At 31.9% G+C, this 23,389-nt stretch overlaps 1 protein-coding gene across 3 annotated transcripts in view; it reads right to left on the reverse strand.

Annotated features, from left to right (window-relative positions):
• Positions 1 to 23,389, reverse strand: part of LOC115876361 (2-oxoglutarate dehydrogenase, mitochondrial-like) — a 37,257-nt gene extending 13,868 nt beyond the window's left edge. For 2 of the 3 annotated variants that reach the window (XM_030892102.1, XM_030892103.1), the window contains exons 1-10: positions 23,142 to 23,389; positions 22,904 to 23,083; positions 19,180 to 19,260; positions 18,943 to 19,119; positions 15,245 to 15,371; positions 14,572 to 14,827; positions 12,422 to 12,700; positions 10,297 to 10,432; positions 7,717 to 7,897; positions 3,926 to 4,180 (exon numbers count right to left, since the gene is read on the reverse strand). In XM_030892102.1, the coding sequence (XP_030747962.1) occupies positions 3,926 to 4,180; positions 7,717 to 7,897; positions 10,297 to 10,432; positions 12,422 to 12,700; positions 14,572 to 14,827; positions 15,245 to 15,371; positions 18,943 to 19,119; positions 19,180 to 19,260; positions 22,904 to 23,083; positions 23,142 to 23,330 (1,861 nt within the window). In that variant the 5' untranslated portion in view covers positions 23,331 to 23,389. The remainder of the gene's footprint in view (positions 1 to 3,925; positions 4,181 to 7,716; positions 7,898 to 10,296; positions 10,433 to 12,421; positions 12,701 to 14,571; positions 14,828 to 15,244; positions 15,372 to 18,942; positions 19,120 to 19,179; positions 19,261 to 22,903; positions 23,084 to 23,141) is intronic. The other variant, XM_030892104.1, reaches the window with a different exon arrangement.

The raw sequence follows: 23,389 nt of genomic DNA on the forward strand, positions 1-23,389 counted from the left end.
AAAGTCGCGAAACGTCGCAAAAACATTGCTTTCTTTCGAGACTTCCCAAACATCCACGATTTTTTTCTGCGTACTAACTACTGGGAACTAACAATAATCATAATATTCCTAACATTGTTTGATAATACTACAGGACGTAAATGAAGTGCGAAAAAGTTCTTTGCACTTATCAGTTTCATCATTACCTGCTCAGATTCTATCAATATTCTTATTGATAGATTATTCTACCAATAAGAAATATATACCGGGTGGTGCATCGTCGTTGGAAACATAGGAAATCATATGCAAATTTTGAATTATCCAAATATTGGCTCCCCTGTTGATTTTACAGCGTTAAGTCGTAATTAGGTTTTTTAAAGGTCTGTACAGGGTGAGTCAACGATAGAGTAAAGTCCATTATCTCATTTGTTTCGAGGTTTACAAAAAAATATTAAATATAAAAGTTATAGAGATGGTTCAGATACATATTTTAAAATTATTATACAGTATACAGGGTGCTTCAAAAAGTGTGGCGAATATAACATATGTTTTTTTAAATGCAACACCCTATTTTTTATTTTATTTTTAGATTCTGCGTAAAATTCCATAACTTTTTTATATATAATGTTATATACTTAAAATTAACAGTTTTTGTTATATTTAAATTTGTTTAAACAAATGTTAGATTGCAGTGGGTTAAAAAATTGTCAATGATGGCATTGATTCTGAAGTTGGACAACAATAGAAAAAGACCTATGTAAAGATATTTTAGTTAGATGTTACAGGGTGTTCAAAATATATTTAGGAATTTCAACTACTTAAAATTAAGGAATTTCAATTTTTTTAAGTGGTACACCCTATATATTATTATTTTTTCTGATAGATTTTACCAAACTCTTCAACTTTTATTAAGAATGTCTTATACCTATTTTTATTACTTTGCGATTTATTCCAATTTTTTCTATTTTTACCCATATTTGTAATACAATTGGGCTATAACATCATAGTTACCATGACAAAAAGTAATAATTATCACAATTTCATGTCTGTTAAGCAAGTTAAGAACAAAATTTTAATTTTAGTTTAATTTGTTGTAATAAGTATAAATGGTAGAGATAATAGTTACAGATTTTCTTGAAATGAATTAGTCAATGTGATTGATATACACGGACAACTTAGAAAACCACATTTTTTGGTTCAGTACTATATATTATATAGTACTTTGCTAACTACTATAAGGATAGATGTATATTATCTAGAAAACATCTTCAATGTGTATTGGGACGGTTTCGCGGCAGTAGTAATATTGGCTTTACCAAATGAATTATAAACCATAATTACTACGAGAAAAACTTTACTGTATGTCGAAGAAAATTCATATATCAGTAATCTTCAGCAATTAGGTAATCTAGTATTACCCTAATCTGTGGCTATTCGCCCCGACAAAAAATCCCAAGGGTCATCTTTCATAATATAGAAATACACCAAGAAATTCACTACTGCGATTTAGTTTATTTGAGTAAAGTTAATTAATTTTAACTAATACCAACAATAATTGTAACTAATTATGAAACTACTTGTTAAAGGTAAGTAATAAATAGTTTTGTTTTGTCATGGCAACTATGATTTTATAGGGTAATTGTATTGAAAATATGGGTAAAAATAGAAAAAATGGGAATAACTCGCAAAATATTAAATATAGGGATATGACATACTTAATAAAAGTTGAAGAGTTTTGTCAAATCTATCAGAAAAAATGATAATATATAGGGTGTCCCATTTAAAAAATTTGAGATTTTTTAATTTTAAGTAGTTGAAATTCATAAATATATTTTGAACACCCTGTATCATTTAACTAAAATATCTTTACATATATCTTTTTTTTTTCATCTCTATAAAACTCTCCTACCAAATTTTGGTATTCCAACTTCAGAAACAATGGCACCACTGACAATTTTTTACCACACTGCAATTTAACATTTGTTTAAATAAATTGAAATATTACAAAAACTATTAATTTTAGGTATATAACATTATATATAAAACAGTTATGAAATTTTACGCAGAATCTAAAAATAGAATAAAAAATAGGGTGTTGCATTTAAAAAAAACATACGTTATAGCCGCCACACTTTTTTGAAGCACCTTGTATACTCTATAATAATTTTAAAATGTGTATCTTAACCATCCCTATAACTTTTATATTAAACATTTTTTTGTAAACCTTGAAACAAACGAGATAATGGACTTTACTCTATCGTTGACTCACCCTGTACATGCTGAGTAGGGGAGACCGAGGGGAGTTGAAACAATTTTGACGTTTTGCTTCATTGACAAAATACTATAAACATCGATCTGGTGAAATTAGTATCCAATGATACTAATCAACTTTTAAATAAAGCCAAAGATAAAGCTTCTAAAAGTAAAATAAATCACTAATATCTTTTAAATAAAGCTTCTAAAAGTAAAATAAATACATATGTTTGATAGGTTTTTATATTAGTTTTAATTTATATGTTTAATAGAACCATTTTGGTATATAGTGTTCACGGATATTCAGTTTAAACTTTAAACTTTGTTTTCTCAGTTTCATCGAAATGATCTATAGAACAATCTTATTCTAGGGTGACGACAAGTCATTTTGTTTCAATATATCTCTCATACCGAGGTAAGTTGATGTATGTCATATGCCATACCAAAAAAGTTGTCATATGCCATACCAAAAATATCCATATTGTTCAATTGCCACTAATAAATAAAGACCTATAATAGGGAAGAATTAGGACACAACCCCAAATGTTATGTCAAATCATCGAGCTTGAAATTTGAAAAGATATGACATATTTACACACATTTATTATGTGTGATCTGTTTGACAATTTGAAAATGGCGCGCGGAGCTTGCCGACCAATAGTACCGTTTATCACCTGTGACGTAGTGACCATCAACCTGCACAATATCATACCTTATTTTCTTTCTGTCATGATTTCTTTCTACCATGTTTTCTTTCTACCAACATTTCCAACAGCGACGATGCACTATTCGGTAGATATTCCATTTATAAGTATTATTAGATTCAGTGCTTTATTATTCTATATTCACGACATTATCTCTGTTTGTATTGGAGATACGCTGCTTTAAAACAAACGCCACGAAAAAAGCTTTAAAATCAAATCAAACATCCGAACATAGATGTAAACTAACTAAAACAGGAAAATTAAAAAAAAAAGGTAAAGACATTTTAAGGGACTAATATCTAGTGTCCACTGGCCTGGTGAAATTTCCCGTTTCCATATACCGATTCCAGGCATCCTGGACTGTTGTTCGAAATATACCCAGGGTTTCGGAGACATAACGTTGACTTCGGCCATCCCCAATTAAAGCCACAATACGAGCAACATCCGTTACAGATAATGGCATTTTTTAATTTGACAACCGTTTTTCTCATATTGCAAATACTCATAAATCCGTTTTCGCCTATGTCGCTTTGATTATTTACACATTAAACTTTCTGCCTTTTCCGAGATGAATTCTGAATTTTTCCGAGACATTCGTTTCGGATATCTCCAATACAAAAAGAGATAATGTGGTGATTAAAAAAACAAAATGCTCACAAAAGTTGAAGCTACAATGTGATTTAATTTAGCAATAGCTACTACCGCTGCTGAAGTTCGGGCAAAAAACTTCGTCTTATTGTTGTGCCCTGTATATGCTCAAAATAAATTCGGAATAAAAATTTCTGACGTAGCATCCGTTAAAAAGGAATTAATTTACAATTTAAAAGAAAAATCATCAAAATCTAATGAGTGGTTCGCGAGAAATCCAACTTTGAAATTGGGTCTAATTTTTAGTGACCGGTTTTTTTTGCCGGTGAGTTTATATTTTAGTTATTTTATATATCCAATAATTCCATCCTTGACAATATTATTGCAATTATCGATTTTACCCTCAGCTATTGCAACATCGCAGTACTTTTGCCAAACATTCTTCATTGATTTGATTTTGGTGTACATTATAGGCTGAGTAAACATGGGTTCGTCCAATTCATTGTGCCCGTATTTTCGGTAGCCAACAATATCAATTACAACATCTTTTTTGAACTTGTTCCTCCATATCGCTGCCATTTTGCTAACATATACTGCGCTCTCTGGGTCGTCGCCATTTACGTGGAATATGGGTGCATTGACAACTCTAGCTACATCTAAAATTATTGTATTTAATAAATTATTATAACGGGCGCGTCTCAAAAGTGGCTCACCCCTATAACTATTTTATTTTTTCAGATAAAAAACGAGATTTGGTATGTTAGTATATGACAAATTAGGTTTGATTGACCTATTCAATTGTTTTCGGTCACTTCCTGTTTCAACGCAAATGACTACAACTTTTGATTTATAAATGACACACTTGGTATTTTTTACTTTATTCGATAGAAAATGACGCTCTGAATAGAATGCTATATCATTATGTCAACTTTTGACATTTCCGAATATGGTTTATTTGGAATTGCAACATGCGATTCAAAAAAAATTCTAAAAAAAAAGTGGTACCAAATTATTCGTAAAAAAATACTTTTTCCAAATATGCTAATGTTAAATACGATTTGGGCATCTTTTAACCGGCCCTGACAATACACTAAAACATTAGACGATCACATCTATTTTTCCAAGGTTTCTTGAATAAAAATTAGTGTTTTAACACAGCCAAGGCACTCTAGATTGAAATTTAAAATACAATTTTGTGTTAAGCGAAAATATCAGAAGTTGACATATAATATGTCATTCTATTCAGAATGTCATTTTCTATCGAATAAAGTAAAAAATACCTAGGGTGCCATTTAAAAATCAAAAGTTGTAGTCATTTCCTGTGAAACAGGAAGTGACCGAAGACAATTGAATAATAATCAATCAATCATAATTTATGTCATGTATTAACATACGAAATCTCGTTTTTTATCTGAAAAAATAAAAAAGTTATAGTGGTGAGCCACTTTTGAGACACACCCGGTATATATTGTCCGTCGGGAGATTATATAACATAAATTAATCGCAAAACATTTTCCGATGCACGTCATCAATCATATCGAAATTGACACTAAAGCCTATAAACCTGACTAAATGAAATTTTGACAAAAATGTTTAAATTTGTTGTACAGGGTGGCCCATCGAAAACGTTCCGCAAGGCATAACGGCCAGGGTAATTTTTTTTTTCCAGAAAATTCAAAAATACGTCAATTTTGTTTGTGAGGGGGACAACTTTTGCCCCAAAAATGATTGCAAAATCTTCAACCCTCTAAGCGGGGGTGTCATCCCCAAACTTTTTTTAAATGGGAAGGGGGATGAAGTGGCGCCGCAATGAAAAGAGCTTTCTATTCTCTATATTTCCCCGCTTCGTTTTTGAAAATCGGCCATTGAGAAAATATGATGGATTGAAATTTGAAAAGTTTATTTAAACATTTATCAGAGTAAATGATAAGGATACATTCCTTTGACCAATTTGCTGTTTTTTCTTATTATTTCTAGATGTTTACGCATTTTTTCACTTGCCACAAGGTTGAACGAGGTGCGGTAGTTGTTAGATAGCTATTCTGTGACTTGTGCGTTGAAGTTCTTCTCAATATCGTTAAACTTTTTAACAATTATGGTGTACTCACTTGCAGAAAAAGTGGAAATAATCGAACTTTATTTTAAAAATAATGAATGTGGCAATCGGTTTGCGCAGATATTCCATGAACGTCATCCTGACAAACAGCTTTATGGCAAAATTGTTCGCGAGTTAGTAGCAAAATTTCGCGAAACTTGTTCCGTTATGAATAAACAGGGGCAGAGGGAAAATCCTGTAGTAAATGAAGCTATGGAGGTATTTGACAAACGAATCTAAAACGGCGGAAGGAATTCGGGCAAAAAAGTCGATGTTGTCACGTTTAATTATAGAAAAGCAAAGTTGCTCGATATTACCTATAAATTGAATATACCTATTTTAGTTCATTTCAGCATACATAATTATATATATGCTAATATGTTGACGTAGTTATTATTGTAATAATGTATTCTATTGTAATAATCTATCTAATTAACTGATTTCGTTCATTCTGCCTATTATAAAAGGTAAAGTATTTCCTTAAGATAACGTCCGCTTAGGGTAAGCTGGCAACGCTGACAAAATTCATCATGGCATCCCGGGTTCAACCAGTTTGATTGGTCGAGATTCTCGCACGTCTTGCCGCCATTACCCCCAACTTTATGCCTCTCTCTAGGAATACTAGAAACAGTCACTACTATTGAAAAATCCAGTGGCGGTGTTATTGTATTGTGTTTTATATCTTTAAATTGATTTGTGTTTATTGTAATTAGTACACGCGTTTTAACAAATATTACTATATTTGGCTAATGACTAAACAAAATGTAAGTACATTTAAAGTAAAATAATATTATAAACTTTACTGGAAAATATTATAAAAATTCCTGATATATTTTTATGAAATACCGCACGCTCGTGGATATTTTATGAATGAAATCGGTCACGATTTTAGAAAATTGCGATCCCCTTGCCGTTTCCCCGTTGTTTCAGATCCGTTTGTTAGACTGTATTCGTATTGGGCCAAGTTACCATGGATAGTATGCTGAGTACAAGAAAATTAGCCAATGAGACCGGAGTGAATCGTACAAGTGTCCAAAGGATATTAAAAAAACACAAGTTCCACCCGTACAAAATTCAGTTGGTAGAAGAACTCAACAATGACGATTTTGATCGTCGCGGGCTGGTATTTTTGGAATTTCTATTGTGGGTCAGCTTAACGATATTGAGACTGCACCTGATCGTTCAACCTTGTGGCAAGTGAAAAAATGCGTAAACATCTAGAAATAATAAGAAAAAACAGCAAATTGGTCGAAGGAATTTATCCTTATCATTTACTCTGATAAATGTTTAAATAAACTTTTCAAACTTGTGTGAGGTTCAAGTTAACGTCTCCTTTCTGCTGCAATGGCTAAACTGGACGGGACCTACTTGTTTACGCGGAATCCGAACCGCGGTCCTCGGCCATATCATGGTCAATGGCCTACCGACTTAGGAAGTGTCTAAATTAACTCTTACTCACGAGATATCCGATCTCATCCGGCCTTGAACCGGCGTGAATGAGCAGTGTGTATCAATAGATTTTACACTTTTCCCTTTTTGGACAACAGCACGATGCAAAGTTTCGAACCGGTCACCCGTCCATCCACTAGCATCGCCTTACGTCGCTTAACTTCGGTGTTCTAATGGGAACCGGTGTTTCGACGTAGCTGGGCCGTTGCCCTCTTTTCAAACTTCAATCCTTCATATTTTCTCAATGACTCTACCGATTTTCAAAAACGAAGCGGGGAAATATAGAGAATAAAAAGCTCTTTTCATTGTGGCGCCACTTGACCCCCCTTCCCATTTGAAAAAGTTAGGGATGACAACCCCGCTTAGAGGGTTGAAGATTTTGCAATCATTTTTGGGGCAAAAGTTGTCCCCCTCACAAACAAAATTGACGTGTTTTTGGATTTTTTGAAAAAAAAAAAAATATATCCTGGCCGTTATACCTTGCGGAAGGTTTTTGATGGGTCACCCAGTATAATTTAAGAAACCAAGCACCTCATCATTTTACTTTATAGAGCAAATGAATGCAACAGATATTTTATTTAGATTAAAGCTGCAAAACAGGACCATTTTAATGTATGGCATTTAAATAATATTGTATTGTTGACATACCTGTAGCGTAAGGAGATGACCGGGAGAATCTTGGATCAGTAGTAAATCCTATTTGATTGTTAACGACTACGTGTATGGTTCCTCCAGTTCTGTAATTAGGTAGATCGGAAAGATGAATGGTTTCGTAGCATATCCCTTCCCCGCAGAAGGAAGCATCTCCATGCATAAGAATTGGAATAACCTTCAATATAAAGTTATGTTATTGACTCAGAATTTATTTAATTATAGGATGATTGAATAAAAATACAAATCAATAAAATTGGTGAGAACGTGATTGAGTTTCAGTATTACTGACTTGAATTCCGGTTAATGAGTAGGTTATTTAAACATTATTTTATTATCTAGTTGCATCTCAGTGTACGAGTGAAAGGAAAAAAAAATGGCGCCGGGAGGCACTTATAGCCGCCCATACTAAAATATATTAATAAAAAGTTGGTGGGCAGTTCTTTTCGTTTCAAAGTAAAGGAATTTTTAATTTTTTTTTATCTCAAAAACTGCGACTTTGACTGATTTTGATGTTATTACAGATTTTGATGCAAATATTAAGGTCGATTTATAAACTGAAAACGTTGCGGTTCGACGCCCGACGTTACGGTCGGTAAAAAGTTTGTTTATACGCAGGATGTTTTGTTGATTATAAATTTTTCGGTTGTTGTTGCGGTTGACGTTTTACGTCAAAAATTAACCAATTTTTAACTTCGACAGGAACGTTGACCTTGAAACGTTAGTAATAGCCAATAGAAATAATCGCAACCGCAACGTCGAACCGCACCGTTTTCAATTTATAAATCGACCTTTATTCCTAATCTTAAATTGAAAACCGCGTTTCGCTAGCTACTGTAATTTTGGAGTTACGATTTTTTAAAATTTTTAACCCCCTACCATACCCCCTTACTAACCCCCCACCCCCACCAAAAACTAATGGCCAGATTCTCGGGTGCCACTGTATTTTTGTGCCAAACTTGGTTAAAATCGGTTTAGCGGTTTTTGAGTTATCGTGTTACAGACAGACAGACCGACAGACAGACACCATGAAAATATTTTCTTCTAAAAGAAATTCTGCTTGATCATAAAACTTTTGATCCTACTGTGTATTTCTATACCTACATAAAATATTATATTGTAATCGCAAAACATTTTCCGATGTAGGTCATCAATCATATCGACAATGACACTGACCGAGCAGCCCTTCATTTTACTTTATAGAGCAAATTATTGATGTAGGTCATCAATCATATCGACAATGACACTGACCGAGCAGTTCTTCATTTTACTTTATAGAGCAAATTATTGTAACAGATAGTTTATTTAGATTAAAGCTGCAAAAATTAGTTTAAACCGAATTTTAGTGTCGCTATGTTGATCACATTGCGCCGTTTTCAGCAAGGTTGTCGTTCATTATTTACGCTGCTAAGACTATCAAAATGTTGATCTAATAACAATTTGACGTTTATACTATTAGGTCAAAAGCAACTTTTTTCCAAAGCCTACCATGACTTCACTGAATCATCGTTTCTTGTTCACTATTATTAATATCTTAGTTATTAGATATTAATACATCTGATATTATGATATTCTGGTATAACGTCGATTTTAAAATAAACTAACTGTTTCTATCTTATTTTTAGATTAGAATAGGCATAATCAAGAGGGCTACTGATACCGTGTTGTAAAAATAATGTAATTAAGGGCTTATTTTTGGTATTTATTATAATTTTGCTAATACCTTCGGTTTGAAAGAAGATATCAAGATGTGGTTTTCACTGACTTTTTAAGCTTTTACTACTCTTTACTATCAGCTAAAATAATATACTGTTGCATTAATTTTTTTTGAAAAAACGCGCAATGTTTGTTAAATTGTAAGACAACGCCCCCTAGCGTCTACGTTCAAAAGCTTATTATTATTGTTTATATGGTACAATATAGAGTAAGAAACGCTCTTTTAAACGAGCCCTCACTTATTGGATTCCGATCATCTAGTCCAGAGTTATTAATATTCAAATAAAAACAGATCTAACCTTCCCCCACCACTTTATTTTGGTAGATAGGGGAAAATGGCTCTAACAAAAAATATTCAAAATTTACTGAAGATTATGAAGCTGTTACTTATAGTACAGCGGTCGTTCTACAAACTTGAAAATAATTTCCAGCAATTTCCCATAACCTTTTAGTTATAAATATTTTTTTCCGCAGGCGCTACGGCTAAAACTTTCCGATATACAGTCGAGAGCTATCCTTAGTGGGACACCCTGTACATCAATAAATAAATAAATAACCCATAATAACGCTTAGAATAATCTTCTAGGACTAGTAGTTAATGGACTAGTTTTTGCCAATATGTAATAAGTAAAATAAGCTATCAAACAAATAAATCAATTAATTACTAAAATATTAGTTATTAAATTAAAAATAAAACGCAAAAATCTTTAAAATACAACATAATAAATTATTTATTGTTTGTCACTTTGAAATTAAGATTCGTCTCATAAATCCATCACAATCTGGCTGCGCTGTCGCCATCGCTTGTCACTCAAAGTTGATGATGTGCATCGGAAATTGTTTTGCGATTACCATAGGTACCTTTTTTCGTTCAGTGTCCTTAAGATAAAACTGTTCAGCACGGACTCTTCCTTCACAAACGGGATCTACTGTCTCCAGATGTGATGGATTCGCTAGTAATACTATCTTTATGTCTTTGTTTGTTATCTTGTTTTTCCTGAAATTAATTATTGTGAATAAGTACCTAATTAGTTTTCCACATATAGTGGAGTGCCCGGAGACTGTTACCTCGGAATTCAATTACTGTGAATGTGTTAATGTGAAACCTTCTGTATTTTGTTTTATAGATAAAACTAGCGTGTACCAGCGACTTCGTTCGCGTCGAATTAATCATTTTTGTAATGGTGATGATAAAGTAAAGCAAGAATTTCCATTAACATACAAACTGGATAAAATTTTCTCACATTTATGCCAGCATGAGAAAAAACAATATGGCGATATTATTATATAACTTGGTAATATTTCAGGGGTAGTTTCATCTCGTTAGAATTTGACTTTCGAAAAATCCGTTCGCCAAAAATAAGCTTTTTACGTCAAGCAGTTTAAGCAGAATCGTGGTTAAGAAATTACCCAGCTTTTTGGAACAATGATTTTTTAAAAAATTTCAAAATATGTAAAAAAACCAAATAAATTATGCTTGTCTTCCAGAAAAACTAACCGTTTTTTAAATAACAAATATTGTAATATTTGAGGGGTGTTTTCACCCTCTTGGAATTTGAGATTCGACAAACCCCTCCTTAATGAACCGCTACACCCCACAGTCAATCCGTTTGCCAAAAATCAGCTTTAAACGTAGCAGTTGCAAAATCCTGATTACTCAATGGTCATTTTTTATGAAACCCCTGTATAAATTTATAAAAATCTTAAAATATGTAAAACAACAAAATAAAATATACGTGTTTAAGAGTTTTCCGAAAAACTCACCGGTTTTTAAATAAAAAATATTTTAATATTTGAGGGATAGTTTCACCCCCTTAGAATTCGAGTTTCGAAAAATCCCTTCTTATCGAACGTCTCCACCCTAAAGTCAATCCGTTTTCCAAAAATCAGCCTTTTACGTCAAGCGCTTTAAGCAGGATCGTGATTAATCAATGACCAGATTTTTCGAAACATCCTGTATACATTTTTAAAAAATCTTAAAATATGTAAAAAAAACAAAATAAAATATACGTGTTAAATAAAAAATATTGGAATATTTGAGGGGTGGTTTCACCCTTTTGGAACTGGAATTTCGAAAAATCCCTTCTTATCGAACCTCTACATCCTAGAATCAACCTGTATGCCAAAATTGAGCTTCTTGCGTTGAGTGGTTTGAGCAGGATCGTGATTAATCAGTATGTCAGTCACTTAAAGGTTTTATATTAGTATAGATACTAAAATGTTTACCCATTTTTTTTCGTTGCTTTTAATTTTTTATTTTAGTAATAATAATTAAAATATTTTTTATTTAAAAACCAGTAAGTTTTTCGGAAAAACTTTCAAACACGTATATTTTATTTTGTCGTTTTACATATTTTAAGATTTTTTAAAAATTTATACAGGGTGTCTCATAAAATATGACCACTGAATAATCACGATTCTGCTTAAACTGCTTGACGTTTAAAGCTGATTTTTGGCAAACGGATTGACTGTGGGGTGTAGAGGTTCGATAAGGAAAGGTTTCTCGAATCTCAAATTCCAAGAGGGCGAAAACGCCCCTCAAATATTACAATATGTGTTATTTAAAAAACGGTTAGTCTTTCGGGAAAACGCTTGAACACGCATAATTTATTTTGTTTTTTACATATTTTGATTTTTTAAAAATCATACAGGGTGTAAAAGTTGGGTAATTGATTAACCACGATTCTGCTTAAACTGCTTGACGTAAAAAGCTTATTTTTGGCAAACGGATTGTTCGAAAGTCAAATTCCAACGAGATGAAACTAGGTACTCCTCAAATATTACCAAGTTATATAATAATATCGCCATATTGTTTTTTCTCATGTTTACATAAATGTGAGAAAATTTTATCCAGTTTGTATGTTAATGGAAATTCTTGCTTTGCTTTATCATCACCATTACAAATGATTAATTCGACGCGAACGAAGTCGCGGGTACACGCTAGTTGATAATAGATCCTTAACCTATTGAAAAATATAATATTTACCTTTCAGTATAAACTCCAAGATGATATTTTACATCACCGGAACCTTCGTCTTCCGGTACTAGTCCATGAAATTGTGCAAATAATTTGTCCAGAGGTTTTCTGCAAACGTTAGCCAACACGTTCAGTCTTCCCCGATGAGCCATTCCAAATACAAACATTTCGGCATCTAACTGTGAGAGGGTATCAATAATCATTTTGAGGCACGCTATCGCAACTTCGCAACCCTCAAGACCGAATCTTTTTTCACTAGGCCATTTTTTATGTAGAAATTGTTCAAACCTATATCAAAATATCGTGTCATCATTGAATTCAAAATTCAACCCCAAAATAACTAAGGCCGTGTTTATATTAGGGTGTCCGTTATTTACAAAGTTGATCATTTCTCTCACGACGCGACGCCCTCTAAATTTTTAGTTTATCGCCTAAAAAAATAACAGACCATTAACCCTTAATATTTACAATAAACCTTGCCCCAAAGACGATTCCTTTCCTATTTAAATTACATGAGGTTTGTTCCAACCCGCCGCAGAACCGCCACCGAACGATCACGCTCGTGCGCAGTAATTCAGATGTGTTCCAACCGAGATTTGACGGTTATCGGACGATCCTATTTGCGTACCAACCTACCTTGGGATCGTTTAGTTACGATTTCAGAACGGTAATTTCGGTACATGGTCCAAATTGGGAACTGTTTGGGTTGTGTTGCGCATTAAAGCATATTGGCAGGGATTATCGATTTTTAACAGCCGATTCTGGTCCGGCGTCCGGCTGATGCTTCTGCCTTGGTTATTTTTTACGAATTCGAATACGTGTGCGTTATACTTTTGCTTGTGAGTTTGTGTGGAGTAAATCGTTCGGAAATTTTAATTAAAAATGTTTTATTTATAAAATAATGTTCAAAGATTCTACCACTGCAATGAAATAACAGGAAACTACGCATAACAGGATCATAAAAGAGAGGATAGGTAAGTGAGTTAGTGAGTATACAGTCGAAACAACACTTACCAACAATTACTGGATTCTGATTCTCCATTTCGAGAATAACAATTATTATTATTGCAAATTGCAAACAAAAATAATAGGGTTATGTTATGAAATTCTAAACAAAAACAAAAAACCGATCGATACACCCACGCTTGACACTTTTGACAGTCCCGAAAACAATCCACAAAGCGTTCCAACGTTGACACTTTTTGCACCATCACGAAACTATTCGAAGTCCGCGCATGCTAACAAAGTGCAAGAAAACCGATTGGAGTACGATTTCGAAACGATCCCGAAATGCTGGGTGGAACAAACCAATAAGAATTTGCCACTTTTTGCATATATTTTTTTCTCTCGATCTTGTTCTCTTGCAGCCATGACAATCACATATTGTTATACAGAATTGAACGCTCTACAAAAAATGTCTCTTACAATTTTTCGACAAATTCAAAATGGTAAAAAAATCAAAAAGACCCCGTATCTCAGTTGGCAGTGAAAATATCTACAGGCGGTTTACGCCATTACGTGTCTCAGAAATCGAGCTCATGACATCTATGTCGGTTTTGCTCTATCTAGTCAGGAAATAGGTTTTCTCTGTAAAAAAAGGCCAATTTCGACCACCCTGTACAAGGAATGCCCCAAAGAGATGTTGGAGTGATAGTAGGCGTTACCCAAGATGTTGTATCGAAAACATATGTAAGGTACTTGAAACTAGAAATTCTCCACGAACACCTAACCCTCCCTACCCGAAGACAACGTTGATAATTTAATAAGAAGCATGCTATAGTGCGGATAGAAGAGTGCGTAAGGGCTAGAGGTGGCAACACGGATTATTAAAATTATCAATTTTCTTTTTGTTTTTGCTTTTTGACCATTAAAAATTTAAATCTGATTTTGTTTCAGAAACCAAAAAAATACCATTGTATATATTTTGGGAACTGCTTAATTTCTTTATTTATTTTTGATTAAAAGTCTTTGGTAAGGACTGAGTTCCTAATCAACAAAATGCTCATTTGTCTCAAAAAATATGAAAAATAAATTGATGATTCCATATAAATTTGGTTGTGTGTATAAAAATAGTCTGTGGCCCCTTCTTTATTTTTTTTAATTCAATGCAATAGAGTTACGCACATAGGTTACGCATATAACTCTATTATTTAACTTACATCACTGCTCGTGCAAGTCTCTTTAGTAGCAGCTTTTTTTCGGGCTTTTTCAACATGACTACATTAGGAGTTTCAAAGTTTTCCCTTATCCAATTACATTGTTCTACGTCATTGATGTGCATATATTCAATTCCAATATGGCGACAGTATGCTAATTCTAGACGTTTTATGATTTGGTTCAGAGGCAGCGACCTTTCTTGACCTCCTATTCTCGTTGATTGAGGAAGTTGATAAGATGTATTCAACATGGAATTGTCTGCAATTAAATCAGTTTAATAACTTAATAATAGTAAAATCCTTTAATATGCAATTATTAATTATATTTGAATTTATATTTTTCTTATTATATTCTAACGTTTTATATTACAACACTTAATCGTGGTTAAGAAGATAAAGAGAAGGCAAAATTTTCAAAATTATAAGTAGTTAATATTAAGTAGTAAATTTATAAAAATTAGTATATTTTAATAATTGTATATATAATAGGCAACAGAGCTAATCTATCATTAATTCTAGTAATACAATATTGTTAAGAAAGCTACAACATTTATTTTAGAATTTAAAAGATTAAAGTTTATTCAGAATTTATGGGAAAGTTTAACAGAAAATGACTGTCAACTGTCACCTGTTAAATATTCTGTTATCTGCAAATTCTGCGATCTGTTTCAATTACCTATTTTGTGATATCTTATGACTTCAGGAGGGTTTTTTCCAAATTTTTCCGTGAAACTTGTTGTTTTATCGTTTATGTCAAACATATCATAGAGAGGATTTATGCTTGCCACTAAATGACCACGGACCTAAAAATTGACATTTTAGGAAACCAGTAAATCCAAAATAACTGAGTAATTCAAGTTTCATAAATAAAAAAAAAATGAGAGCCACCGGATTTTTTTCTGTATTTGCATCCTTTTTAGTGCCGCAACCATGGTAATATCAGAGATTAAGAAATTATACCGTGAGAAATTTTGCGGTGAACAGAGAGTTCTAAAAAGTTTACTAAAATATACAGGAAAATTTAAAAGAAAATGCACCATTTTCAATATTGTTTTTTTTGCGAAAAAAAAAGTGTGTTCCTTGGGTCGAAATATACCACACAATATGGCCGACTTAAATTCCGGTTTTTCAGTGCCGTTCTAATTTTATTTAAAAAATGTAAAACTATGATGTAGGGTAGACGTGGGGTAGACTAAATAATTTGTTGTTTTATTTTACGTTGTGAATAAATGTTGGTAGTTATTAAAATTGTTATAAAAATACATAATTCTAATAAAAATAGATACATAGTTAAAATAAAGTTAAAAGTTAAAAAAAAGTTATAATAAGTATTTATTAACACAAACATCCGATACGCTACTGAAGCAGGTAAGTCAAATTAACGTATCAAAATTCTTTGACATCTGATCTTTGACAAGTAGTAAATAAAAGCCAAAATGCAAGAAAATATATAATTTAGTTAATTTAAGTGAATTTAATAAATGATCGGTTTACTACACGTATGTATATTATATAGTCACTTACTAGCGAAAAGTTGTTCCATTATTTCACTCAATTTTTGCCGAGATCTACCGCACGCTACACAACCAACTATTTTAGAGTCTTTTTCGATAAATCGCGATAATGTCACTGTTAATTTAAGTTCTGCCACAATTTCCATCTAGATTTACTACCTTTATACAACTATCAGTATTAGAATAAATAATAAATAACATAAAATAAATCGCAGATAATAATAATAATATCTAATATCTATAATAATCGCAGTAAAGACTGACAAATCCACAAAATTTCAAATCAAATTCAAATGTGTCAAATGAATCGTCAAACAGAACTGTCAAGGATCCCTACCCTAGAGAGATTTTTCCGCCCACCATGCATGAATACATGGAAAGCATTATGCTCCTTCCTTAAGGTTGTCGCCCACTAGACCGCGGCGCGACGCGGCGCGGCGCTATGTGGAAATTTCTATTGTATGCTTCCCATGTATTTAAATGGACCAACGCACATTAGAGCGCACAGCGCAGAAGCGCGCCGCGGGATTTCCGTCAAGAAGTCGGAAGACTTCTCTAGCAACTTTTTTCCGTCTCCCGCGTTTTGGCGCGTTGCAGTGTGCGTACTCACAAGGGAAATAATTTTGCATTCGAGTCTTTTCAGTTGGCTTTTTGACTAGGAACTAGTGATACGTATCAATGGTAGAATTGTATTTTTAAAGGTAAATTAGGCAAATCGATTTTCATAAAGGAATATGATATTTTTTTAAGTCTTCCCTCACTAGAGACAGATGGACGAAATGCCGTTCTATCAAAGATTTAATATAATTGAGGGGTGTAGAGGCAAAACCGGCAATCTCCACTTTTTAACAAAAGTGACAATCTCCAATTTTTAAATTCTAATTACCTAAATATATAAAAAAGATCAGGGTTTTTTTCACCACATAACTAATATACACATCAGAATAAATAAGAATTATCAAAAGTATTAGTAATTTGTCTCTTCTGAAAAAATATGATGAGTAGAGATGCTCGGTGTTTTGCTTCTAAAACCCTCAATTGAGGAGTGCGTAAAATGTTTCCTTTATATTTTGTAATACTGAAAAAAATGATCTTGTCTTTTATTAAATCTGGAAAAAGATGGTAAAATTCTCCAAACTTCTTTCTTTTTGTTAATCGTATGAGTCCAAACTTTTCCTCACCCCCTCTTCCTCTTCCTCTGTTAGAAGAGCACAAAAATACGCTTTCGTCCGTACTTGAACTCATTGCTTTAAAAACTAAACTACAGTAAGTAAAAAACACTTCGACTATAACTAAATAGCGTTGCCGCGTTTCAAAAGCGCGCTATAGTGGGCGCAGTTCCTTCGCAGCCGGAAAAAATTCTCTTCCCAGCGCCGCGCCGCGCAGCGGTCTAGTGGGCGACAACCTTTAGTCTTCTTATTCAAAGGTATTTATAAACTAAATATTGATGTGCATAGTGTAAACATTTTAGAATAATTACTGCAAGTAAATATTTTAGTAACTATTAATTTTAAGGATATGTACCTACTAATAAAACACAATGGATAAAAAACATTTAAGTTGTGTAGCTTGTAAAAAATACACTAGTGATAAAGTGATTATTTCTGAAAGCAGACTAGAAAAATGCAAACAATTTTTAAAAGTATTTTAACAACTGGCCTAAAATTCAAAGAAGTGGTTAGGTTAGGTTAGGTTAGGTAAAAATAATATAGAAAACGCCTATTTTATAAGAGTTTATTTTGTAAGTCGCCCATAATTGCAAACGACAAAGATGACATGGAATATATGGTGCGCAAAATAGATATTAACATTTCCATTAAAATTGACAAAAACGTAATATTTACAGCTTTGCTTAGCTTGATCTAATCTTCAAGTTTAGTGATCTTTTCTGATAATGTTGTGTTACACTACGCTATTTCTCTTTTCTTCTGCCAATATTTTTTTATTTGCAAAACTACTTTTATAAATATATTTTTTGCTTTTGAGTCATTATTCACATTAATTCTATCACTGATTTCTATATGTAACTATAAACTTGTGAATCGTAACCAATTACATTGTGAAAAATATAATTAGACTAACCCAGCCTAACACACTAATATAAAACTTTATATCTATACAGGTCATCCAAATATTGTGGTGGACTGCAAACAGGAACTGGACCACAGGATTAAATAATAATAAAAGGAAGGAAATTTTTCATAAAGTTTAATAGGAAGTGTTTGAAAGTTAAATAGTTCTTTTTTATAATTTTTTTTCTGTGGTGTTTTGTTTAACACAAACCTTTGTTTGTTTTGTATTAACACACAGCCTAAATATTTTTTTAAATAAAATGACGCGATTAGATTTTTCCAGTTGTATACAATTTTTTTGTACTATTTTGTTACTAAAATTTTAACCACTGTACCAATCACCAATTGTACCAACTTATTTCTTTGTAAAATGAAATGAACTGCATTGAAACTAAAATGACAGGCAGATCTATCACTCTCAAGAACTTTGTCTTTGGACAGCTATAGAATATTCGTACAACCTGTATATTCAAGAGAGAGAGTTTATGAAAAGCATAAAAAAATTGCAATGTAATTCGATTAATGATTTAATATACGAAAGTGATTTAATATACGAAAGGATATTGTTTAATGAATTTTGTGCTAATTAATGAAACCTGTCTTTTTTTTTATGGTGATCAGAAATGCAATTTCACTGATTATGTAAGTGAGTTTGCACATTATACATTAAAAAATAATCATCGATTATTAACACAAATTAGCTTTTATTTAGCTTCTTTTCCTACCCTTGATATTTGATTACGAAATACCGTAACTAAATTTTGTTTAAGTATCAACACATTTAATACCTGGTAGCTTCTAATGATAGATTGGACAGTTAAATGTTCTTCTATAGTATTAGTACTAACATCCACACCTGGTATGGGCATTATGTTATGGACAGACACTAACTGTCTTTCCTTGCTTTGAACGGTTGGGACCATCTGTCTTTGATACGTTCCATCTTGAAAAAACGCATTCCATGACTGTAAAAGAAATAGACTTAACAAATAACTAAATAGGTATATATATTTTGGGGTATTTACCGCATGAACGCTGCTGGGGTCTTTCAACCAGGCATTGTATATATCTTCTAGGTATTGGCAAGAATTGCCGTTTAAAAATGACTGTAAATAAAAGTTATGTCAATTTGTGTCATATTTTCGAAAATTTGATAAAATTGGATGAAAAATGTTCAGCACTGTTTTAATTTTGGTGGATCTTTGCATTGCCATTTTCTGTAGTAGTGTTGTAATATTTCTTTATACAGTATTTTAATTTATAAAAGCTTGTCATTGATTGAGAGGTCTCAAAAATCTTTATGTCATCAGATGTCATATTCAAAAGTCAAGTAGATACAATCCGAATGTCATGGTGAGTATTGAAAGTTAAAATAAAGCCTTGAGTCTGGCTTAGAAATCGGATCATGCGTCAATAATTTAGCAACATTGCTAATGATGCCAACATGATTAGCGAAGCGCGCGTCTATTTTAAAAGTAGTTTTGATGTATTGTGGTGAATTAGTATTTTATTTTGCTGTTGTAACACTAATGCCCACTTGCACCGTTTGTATAAACTTTGTTTAAAGGCTAAACAGTGATTAACTATACATATTTTATTATAGTTAATCACTGTTTAGCCTTTAAACAAAGTTTATACAAACGGTGCAAGTGGGCATAAATGTTTCAACCTCAAACTGATGGATTCCGGTATACAGGGTCCGGCAATAGTGCGTCGGACATCTGTAGCTCGGAAATTTTGTTTAAGTGTAAACCTAAAGTATGTATAGTAAACGCCACGAATGTTTGGGAGTGATTCATCGGTCGCTACCATGTGAACTAATCTGTTCAAGATCACATAAAACTTAATTCCAGTGCCGTGGTGTTTCAAGTCATATAGTAATCAATATATAATCTGTTGTAATTTGTTGTTTTAACCGTCAAAGTCTTGTCAAAACATATATTTGGTTATAAATATAAAATGGAATGCCCCATTGGTCGCGCTGCAAGCACACCAATGGACTGACGCACAAAAACGAATCAATCAAAGAAACGCGATATAGTATCGTCTTTGTCAATCACGCTAACATTTTAGAATAAGTAGGAGGAGCGCAGGAGATGATTGGACCGGGCATTTAATAACCTACGTCTGCGGTATAAATTTACGTTTTTAATGTAAAAATGATAGCGCGCGTGTGTCTATTCTAACTTCATCAAGCGATGAATCACTCCCAAACATTCGTGGCGTTTACAATACGAGGATGTGTTTCAGGAAAATATTTTAACTTCTATAGGGTGGCTCAAAAAAGTGTGAGTAGATCGGGATTATTTCTTTTAAATGGAACACCCTGTATATTATTGTATTTTTAGCTTCTTTTCAGGTCACTTTACATAATTGTAAGATATGAGTAAATATTTTTCGAGAGTTTCAGAGATATTAATAAATAAATAAAAAATCTATATTTTTTAGCCTTTCTTAAAAAAAATATTACAAATACTAGATCTGTCCTGAAACCAAAACTATATTAGGTATTTCCTTTAGATGGTCTAAACTTACTTTGCTGTAAATATCGCAATCTTAAATCATACAGAATGTTCAAAATTCTACGCCAAACTGTCTAAAATATATAATAATTTTTCTTTGTTTTTTTTTAAATGGAACGCCCTGTATATTATTTTTTAGTAGATGGAGAATTATAAAATGAACATTTTTTGTATTTAAAGTATTTCAAAATTTGTAATGGTTTCGCAGATACACACAGTATTATTTCATATGGCTCTCAATGGCTCTCAATGGTAAAATACGAGAGAAAAATTATTGGGTGGCTTTGATAAAAATTTACTGTAGAAAATGTCATATGAAATATAAAATTGCAAATATCTGCGAAACCATTAAAAATTTTGAAATACTCTAAATACAAAAAATGTACATTTCTTAATTCTCTATTTATTAAAGAAATGATATACAGGGTATTCCATTTTAAATAACAAAAAAAAATTATATTTTAGAAAGTTTGGCGTAGAATTTTGAAAGTCCTGTATGATTTACGATTACCATATTTATAGCAAAGTAAGTACAGACCATCTAAACTAAATACCTAATGTAGTTTTGATTTCAGGGCAGTTCTTGTATTTTTGATATTGTTTTTTAAGAAAGCCTGAAAAACATACATTTTTTATTTAATTATTAATATCTCTGAAACTATCGAAATATATTTACTCATATCCTAGGATTATGTAAAAGTGTCTGAGAGATAGAAGAAGTTAAGAAGAAGAGATATGGAAGTTAAAATATTTTCCTGAAATACATCCTAGTACATACTTTAGGTTTGCATTTAAACAAAATTCCAAAGTTTTTTATTTTAGGAACTACAGATGCCCGACGCACTATTGCCGGACCCTGTTTATCGATCAACCCTACTTGTTCTAATGTAGTTAATCTCGTTTATACTTTCCAAATTTCCATGATGTTTTAGAATTTAAATTAAAAAAATTAAAAAAAAAACATGAAAATATTTTTTTTTCCAAGTCTTAAAAATCAAAACGCGTTTTTATGGTAATATAATTTCGTTTTCATTCTTTGATAAATTGTTATTTATGGAATTTTAATTGACGCAACTTTTTTTTGTTGTTTTGAAATGTTAAAGAACAAAATTTATTTAGTTCTATGCTATGGAAAGGGCAATGATGGTTAACGGACCTAACCTAACCTAAACAATTAAATAATTAAACTAAATTAAGATTGAGAAGGTACTTACAGACAAACAAAAGTAATTTATTTTAATTAAATAATTTATTAAATCATTTTTATTAAAATTTACAAAAACGTAATATTTACAGCTTAGCTTAGTTTGATCTAATCTTCAAGTTTAGTGATCTTTTCTGATAATGTTTTGTTACACTACTCTATTTCTCTTTTCTTCTGCAAATATTTTTTCATTTGCAAAACTACTTTTATAAATATATTTTTTTGTATTAATTAATACATTATTCATATTAATTCTACCACTGATTTCTAAATGTAACTATAAACTTGTGAATCGTAGCCAATTACATTGTGAAAAATATAATTAGACTAACTAGTCTGACACATTAATAACTTTATATCTATACAGAGCATCCCAATATTGTGGTGGACTGCAAACAGGAGTTGGACCACAGGGTTGAATAATAATAAAAGGAGGGAAATTTTTCATAAAGTTTGATAGTAAGTGCTTGAAAGTTAAATAGTTTTTTTTATAGATTTTTTTATGTGGTGTTTTGTTTAACACAAACCTGTGTTTATTTTGTATTAACACACAGCCTAAATATTTTTTTAAATAAAATGACGCGATTATATTTTTCTCGTTGTATACAATTTTATAGTACTATTTTGTTACTAAAATTTTAACCACTGTACCAATTACCAATTGTACCAACTTATTTCTTTGTAAAATGAAATAAACTGCATTAAAACTAAAATGACAGGCAGATGATCTATCACTTTCAAGAATTTTGTCCTTGGACAGTCTGTAGCTATGGAATATTCGTACAACCTGTATATTCAAGAGAGAGAGCATGAAATGCATAAAAAAATTTGCAATGTAATTCGATCAACGAAATCGATAGAGAGCATATTATTTAATAAACGAAAGAATATTGTCTATACATTAAAAAATAATCATCGATTATTAATACAAATTAGCTTTTATTTAGCTTCTTTTCTTAGCCTTGATATTTGACTACGAAATACAGTAACTAAGTTTTGTTTAAGTATCAACACATTTAATACCTGGAAGCTTCTAATGATAGCTTGGACAGTTAAATGTTCTTCTATAGTATTAGTACTAACAGCAGTACCTGGAGTGGACACTATGTTATGGACAGACACTGACTGTTTTTCTTTACTTTGAACTACGGTTGTAGCCATCTGTCTATAATATGTTCCATCTTGAAAATACGCATTCCATGACTGTAGAAGAAATAGATTTAACAAATAACTAAATAGATATATATTTTTGGATATTTACCGCATGAACGCTGTTGGGGTCTTTCAACCAGGCATTGTATATATCTTCTAGATATTGGGAAGAATTACCGTTTAAAAATGACTGTAAATAAATATTATGTGAATTTGTGTTATATTTTCGAAAATTTGATAAAATTGGATGAAAAATGTTGAGCACTTTTTTAATTTTGGTGGATCTTTGCATTGCCATTTTCTGCGTGTTGTAATATTTGTTTATAGCGTATTTTAATTTATAAGAGCTTGTCAGTG

This window comes from Sitophilus oryzae, unplaced genomic scaffold (genome assembly GCF_002938485.1).
Source record: "Sitophilus oryzae breed Bouriz unplaced genomic scaffold, Soryzae_2.0 scaffold_1432_pilon_pilon, whole genome shotgun sequence".
Taxonomy (NCBI): Eukaryota; Metazoa; Arthropoda; class Insecta; order Coleoptera; family Curculionidae; genus Sitophilus; species Sitophilus oryzae.